Here is a 7,774-nt window from a genome sequence, read left to right on the forward strand (position 1 = left end):
ATCAACACTACACTAATGTTACCTGCACAATGTATAACATTTAAAAAAATGTTACTGCAAACATGCAATGAATGCCCCTGCACAGCATGCGTATATGTGCATGTGCGCGCACACACACATACACACTCATTCATGTGCATACGCACATAAAAAGCCTAAATGCCAAAACGAAAGTACATAAAACAAAAATGTAACATATTATGTAAAACATTAACAAACTTGGTGAATATGTTTTGAAAAGTATTTTTTTGCCTAGCTTTACCTTTCTGTAAGTCAACAAATAATGAAAACAACTGCTATGGTTTACTTACAATATGACATTTCTTAAATAAATAAAAGATCAGCATGTGAAATCAGAAACATATAAACATAATTCAGCATATGACAATTTAAAATACATGGTTATCACTTTCAGTCATCTTTTTAGCAATATCAGTTATTTAGCAAGGGGAAAAAACTAACTCCATTTTTTTTGTCTCATTGGGCTATTCCTAACTAAAAATGCACATGTATAAAACAAAAATAAATTCCATTAACTATTAACTATATGTGCACTTAAATCCTAGCTGTGTGACTGTTACACCAAAAACAAAGTATCAAGAAGTCACACCTATTATTCCCCAAGTATTCTAAAGCAAGCCAGTTATGCATACTTTATAGGCCTCTGTAATAACATACCAGCGTCTACCTCTGATGTAACAGCATATGCTTAACAGTAGCAATCCTTTGCTAGTTCCTACTCTGCAGTAATGTGGTAGTACAACATGCAAAATCTTTGATCAGTGCCAGTGTAAGACACATTTAATTGCTTTAGAGGCTATTATCACTGTATGTCACTAAATGATGTCATCTGAAGAAACAGAAGCTTCATATGATAACGTAGTGTAAAACATAGGTCACCTTCCTATGTGTACTGTCTAGCTTCAGCTTAAGTTATCAGTTATATGCTGCCAATGAAATAATACTAGGTTCAGGTAAAGCATCTGCAAAAATGAAAAACAGAAGTTTTAAGACCCTCACTTACAGTTTGTATATATTTTAAATAATTATTTCTGTAACACATATCCTGAGCATACAAAGTATAGCTGCAATATCAAATGCTGTGTGATGACCAACTATTTTCTATCACAATTCTGTGTCAATCAGTTCCACGTCCTTGCATACCTACCTCCTGTTAACAACTTAAATAGCTTTAAGGCAGCTGGAGGAATAATCTTTGAGCTCTGCTATCCACACAGTCTAGTCAGCATCCTTCCACAGGAAGCCCTTTCCCTCTCTCTCTGAAAAGGCTTCTTTTATCAGATACACATAACAGATTATTCCTAGCCTTGCAACTATGAAAAATAACTGACATGTGACTACAGCAACTTTCAAAAATCATTTTAAAGTTATTAAAAATTTTGCAGGGTGGTTTGTCCTTCTGCATGCCTGCTCCTAATACACACACACACACACACACACACACACACACACACACACACACACACACACACACACACACACACATGCGCATACACACACACACACACACTCACACACACACACACACACACACACACACACACACACACACACACACACACACACACACACACACAAACGCGTGCACGCATACACACACACACACACACACACACACACACACACAAACACATTTTTACAAAAAAATTTTGACCCTTATGTAGCAAACCAGCAACTTCCACTGCTGCTTCTCCCCGACTTTCAATACTGGAAGTCATTCCTAATCACCACAAATATAGTCTAGCCTAAAAGGAGAGTGAGATGTCGAATTAAAGCATCATACTTGTAGCATTAGGGATTTTTTTCTTTAATTTAACATGCCCTATCCCTTATCCCCACCCCTGCTCCCAATATACAATGATGTAAATCCATTACAGACCAGAGTGCTGTCAATCCATACCCCTGGAATTTATAAGCATAGGATAAATATCCCCAGTAAAACCACCAAAGTTTCCATTCCTGCTTCTAACCACTCTCCTAAGGATAGCTGAGCTGATAATATGCTCCTGCCTTTCCTATCCTCATCGCCCCCACACAGTCACCTCCTCAAGGTACCAAGCTCAATATTACATTTTTCAGTAAGAGGAACACTCTAAGGTATTCCAACCTCAGATTTAGTATTTGTTCCCAAGAGTTATGCCTCCAATCTTGCTGTTCGGTTGATGGCAACTGTGATGCTTAGAATTTCAACAGGTACTCTGTTCACACCACTTGCCTTAATCTATTGCTATCCCTGCATCAGACTACACCTCCCACCCTTCGTGTACACTTATTTATCTAACATTTGTTTAGTGGGAAAGTCCAACTTGGAACAAAGCCAAATTTCACCAGAGGCTCGGGTCCAGACACGTGCCTCTGTAACATGGGAGGAAACCAGTGCACCTGGAGAAAACCCACATGAAGGCAGAGAGGACATGCAGAGTCTGAGTAGAAGGCACTCTAGCTGAGAATCAAACCGGAGAACCTCTTGCTGTGAGGTGACAATGCTACCGTTGCACCACTGCGCCGTCCAATATGCCCATTAAACACTTTCTCTTACTATTCCAGCTCCCCAAAATATACCTACCATCTTATAATAGCAACAAGGTGTAGCATGCTCACTCCACCATGTTTACTCACTCAGACTTTGCCATAGGACAAGGCCTGCAGTATTCAATAGCATATCTCAGCATAACTCACATGCTAGCTGTATATTATTTCTATATTTAGGTAAGTTACAGGGTATCTGTCACACCTGGAAAAGGTTTAAATGAATGTCATACTATGAAAGCTGATAATGAATCAGAGAGGACTAATACAAAGTACAGCTACAGGTTATGGTTGGATATGTGTGCTTGTGACTGTTCATGCCAGTGAGGCCTTAGTGACCAAGCAGCAGGTATGAGTAGATCTGACTACATCCAGCATAATTCATATCTCTGTCATGTATTATACACTGGTCAAATAATAAAGAATATTTAAAATATTCCAAATAGTTAGCTGTAAAAACCTTCTTCGTGAACAAGGTTAAATATATTTTCTTAGGTTCTCAGAAGTCATTTAGACATTTAACTGCAGTCACAGACTGTGATAATTAATGTTTTAAACTGGAGTAAATGTACTGTTATGCCATTTGTGTTTATTTTCCATATGTTGATTTCAGTATTTTAAAACTGTGTAATAAAGGAGATTTTGAGAGGAATAGTAGGATTTCTGCCTTTTTGGCGTTGCGTATTAGTTGGTTATTAGTTTCTGTGTGCTTGAATGATGTTTGTATGAGGGTGAGTAGTTTTGTTGGATTGTCGGCTATGGATATAATAGTATCATCAGCATACGGTATGAGGGGAAGACTGGGGACAGGATTTGTGTAGTTCATTGTTGAAGATATTAAAAAGGAGAGGTCCAAGAATAGAGCCTTGTGGGACACCAGTTTTGATGGGGAGAAAAGGAGAAAGAGCAGATAGCCATTTGACGGATTGCTGGCCATCAGAAAGGTAGCTGTTAAACCAGGATAAAGTTGCTGAGGAATGGTTGAGTTGGGATAATTCTGAGAAGAGGATAGAGTGGGACACAGTATCAAAGGTTTTTGATAGATCTAAGAAAAGACAAGACACAAGTTTATTATTACCTTTGGCAAGGGAAATGGTATTGGTAAAGGAAATTAGAGCATTAGAGGTGCTGTAGTGTGGGCGGAAGCCATGTTGGGTAGGAGTGATATGGTTCCCGTGAATGAGGTGCGCCATGAGTTGTTTGTGGATGCAGTGTTCGGGCATTTTTGAGAGAGGAGAAAGTATGGCAATTGGTTGAAAGTTAGAAAGTTCTGTGGATTGTCCACCTTTGTGGATGGGTATAGTAAAGAATTGTTTCCAAAGAGTAGGGACAGTTAATTCAGTGATAGAGTGGTCAATGGAAACAGGTATGCTACTGATGAGGCAGAAACTTTTAGGAAGAAAGATTGCAAATTGTCACCTGATGAATAGTTTTTTAATGTAGCTTGTGGGAACTGGCCTTAATGAGAAGGGGGAATTTTGTTGTTGGATAGCTGGAGTGGTGAGAGATTGGATATGTTAGAAGACTGCATATGTTTGCTAACCATATCAATGAAGTAGGAATTGAAAATGGATGCAGTTTCAAGGGTTGTAGTGTCAGGGCAAGGGTTGGGTGTGGAGGGATTGCCTGGATAGAGTATTTGGTTGATAGCATTCCAAAACGTTTTAGGGGTTTCTAGATTGTGTGGTCAGAGGTTGGTGGTAGAAATTTATTTTATCATTATTAATGTGTTTTTTAGTGAGATTATGGAGTTCCTTATATCAGTTGTTTTGGATCAGCCATGACTTTTTTTTCAGTTTGTGTAAAATTTCAGCAGGATACACTACTGACATTTTCAAGTTTTCATTTATTGCTGAAACTACCACTTAACAAATAAAAGAACCCATTAGCCATTTAGTCCTTGATAAACAACTATCCTTACTATGGTATGTGGATGTTCTTGGAATTCTTCATGGGTTATTCAATATTGATTTCATGGAGAGCTCTTTATCATTTGAACAGTGAGAAAATGTTTTTCTTTTCATAATCCATATCTCTGAATAATGCATCTTACACAACAACACATTAATCAAAGAATGATATTTGTAAAACCATTTCAGTTAAGAATAAGTCTGTTGTTCTTAACACAAAACCACACAAGCATTATACATTTCAGGAATCATGGTAAAAGAAAAATATTCAGTAGCACACACAATTCTAAAAAAGATATGCAAGAATCACTGACATGCAATAAAAAAGACATCTGGCTTGGCAAAATACACAGAATATCTGGGGGTACCACAGAGATGACATTTTTTTTTCTAAACAGGAAACAACTGCTCATGACCTTTTAGAAGTCATAATATATAATGCAGTCTTATATAAAGAATGGGGTAACTCCCTGCCCAGCACAATGTCAGATGAGCAAAACTCTGAAGATAGATAAAGTTATGTTATAGTATATGATAGACCATAAAATCTTAAAAGATATACAGCCACTTTGCATGAATGCAGGTAAATCTACAGCATGTGCAAATCACATAGGGAGCCATAAGGCACTCACGGGTGTACCATCCAGTATGAGACGAATGAGCTCACAGCGCTGTGCATCTGGGCTGCACACACCTTTCAAAGGCTAACTGGTAAGCAGTGTAGCAAAATCACAGCTGACAGAATGAAGGGGCTTTAATACTCCACTGGATGTTATGGTAAACATGTTAACAAGTACAGAATCTTTCACAAAACCCAACATGAGCAGCATTCTACTGCAGAGGCCTTCATAATGCTGCAAGCATGTTTGTGATGCTGAGGCCACAGATTACACTTGCAGGCTGATTCTGGCATTGTGCATCAAACTGTAAAATGTCATTATTGTCATCTTGGGGGGAGGGTAGTGGGCATGATTACCCACCACCCTAGTAATGCACATGGCACACAGCTAGCAGACCAGTGGTCCCTGTCACGTATTTACCACTGGGCATGTGCACTGCAGATACTAGGCAGGTAGGTCACACACTTTCCTTATACAATATCTGAGATCAGTAACATTAAAGGCTGTGCACAGCACAAAACAGTAAGTGATGTGCCCATATGTCTACACTTACAGGAGAGGTTTGAGACCCCTTATAAGTGGGGTAGATGACACCGATGACGAATTTGTAAACAGAAGAGGAGGAATACATATGGACTCATTTTCTAACACAGAACACCAAAGACCAACTCTTTACTAACAGTGTTTATTTTATGAACAAAGAAGACCATAACTCTGTCAACCATGTTGTTTTTATCAGTCTTAATTGAAAGTGGCAGTACCCTACCATCCAGCTCTTCCAACTCCTGAAAATGCACATAACAAAAAGTGTGCCTCAAAACCAATAAACTGCCCTAAACTCAATATGTAAGGAGAGATGAATTATAAAAGCAACATGAATGTTAAACATGTATATTTACCTTGCCCAAAGGAGATTTCTTGGTGAGGCACTACTAATTACAATTAATGTTCAAGATGCAACTGACATTAAATCCAGAACAACCTCTAATGAAAATAGGCAGAGGAATTTCTGAACTAAGTTAAGAATGCACCTCACAAAGTTGAAGATTTGGGCAGATGACCCCATTGTAATTGTATCACCACATTTAGGATTCCTGAAGAAATAAAAGACAGATGTATTTCTGCAATTTACTTAAACAAGCCTTTCCAAAGTTGTATGCTTATTATGAAATGAAATACCCTCATACATCATCAAAAGAAGCTTAGAATATTAAAAATGAGGCTTGCATAGGTAAAGTACAAGGACCATAATTATGTGATCCCTGTACTTTGTTGATAAGCAGATTTTTTTGTCTCTTCATTTGATATTACACTGGCCCAGCCCCTGTGCCCCACATGCATTCCAGGTCTACTTGCTTGTTTCTGATCCCCCCAACTTACTCCAGTACTGCTGTTGTAAATCTTTGTAGATCCTAAGAGTGTAATTGGGACTTATCCATCTTTGCTTCCATCCGGTGGGGGTTGTTATATGCTCTACCCAATTCCTGCTCCTCCCTCCCACAATTGCCAATCTGATTGAATCACACCTCCCCAAGGAACTGTCATTGATGAATGGCCTCCCACCTGAGATGGGCACACCCATCCTTCCCTGCTGCCCCATCAGTCACCCAGAACCGCTAATTAAACCCAGGCTGACTGGGCCTTAGCTAGGGCTTTATCTCATTGTATGTCACCAGAGTGGCTCAGATATCCTACACTCTTATCACTAGTTGCAATCTGTTATTTTGAAAAGCTGAACTGCTCAGATTGCAGACTGACCCCTAAGAAGAAAAAACAGTACAGCAATGTAAAACATTCAACTGTGTGCATGTTACTTAAAGCAGACTAATGACATGTAATATAAATCTTCAACACAAAATTTAACAAATCTAGACCTATGATAACATATCAAATAATCAGCAGTCACTTAAACATATTAAAAGTGATTTTATTTGAGAAAGTTCATGTCTTTTTCTTTATAAAAGTTGCAAGTACTATTTTATCTGTCTCGTTACCTGTGGATGTTTGTAAATGCCTAGAAGTCTTGCCATTGGAATAGACAGATGTGACCGGACATCCCCAAGTATGGCCACTAAAGGAGGTTTTGATTTACAATTGTAGTTAGGGACTGGTACATCTTGTCCAGTAAGAAACCACATTATTCTTTCCAGGGCTTGGCTCACAGTATCACATGAATCAGAGATCTTAAACCCCAGTGTGATATTTGGCAATAATACTGGATCCTGATTAATCTGTTGGACTGCAAAGATCATTGACTGTGTATAAAATTTCAGTATGATCCTACCGAAACAAAACATTCAGTTTAATAAAGGTTGTAAGAAACAGTCTGCAAGTAATTAACATAAATATATTAAAAATTGTTGCTCACAGACATTTATTATGTTCAAAAGGAAAATGTATTTATTTTGTAATATACCGTTTTGTAATTTCAGTGTAAAACCTACATCATCTTGATTATACAACAGCATAATTTCTTAATGCATCCCATTATATAATGTCTGAAAATGGTTCTACCTGACCCAGAAGATCGACAGTGCAGAAGACCGACCCGACGGATGAAAGCAGAAATGGGAAAAGGCTGTGTAAGTATGGGTTAAGTGAGTTAGGGTTAGGAGTGAATGTGTTTGGGTTAGGGCGGATAAGTGAGTTAGTAGTGATTGTGTTTGGGTTAGGGCGGGATAAGTGAGTTAGGGG

The 7,774-nt window shown here is 38.4% G+C and overlaps 1 protein-coding gene across 1 annotated transcript in view; it reads right to left on the reverse strand.

The window, feature by feature from the left end:
• LOC122808448 overlaps positions 1–7,529 on the reverse strand; it is a 361,422-nt gene extending 353,893 nt beyond the window's left edge. Inside the window, exons 1-2 of the mRNA XM_044079410.1 lie at positions 7,525–7,529; positions 7,075–7,360 (exon numbers count right to left, since the gene is read on the reverse strand). Of these exons, the coding sequence (XP_043935345.1) occupies positions 7,075–7,360; positions 7,525–7,529 (291 nt within the window). The remainder of the gene's footprint in view (positions 1–7,074; positions 7,361–7,524) is intronic.
• Between the last annotated feature and the right edge of the window lie 245 nt (positions 7,530–7,774).

Source organism: Protopterus annectens, chromosome 8.part0 (genome assembly GCF_019279795.1).
Source record: "Protopterus annectens isolate FY-2018-M chromosome 8.part0, PAN1.0, whole genome shotgun sequence".
In the NCBI taxonomy this organism is placed as follows: Eukaryota; Metazoa; Chordata; order Ceratodontiformes; family Protopteridae; genus Protopterus; species Protopterus annectens.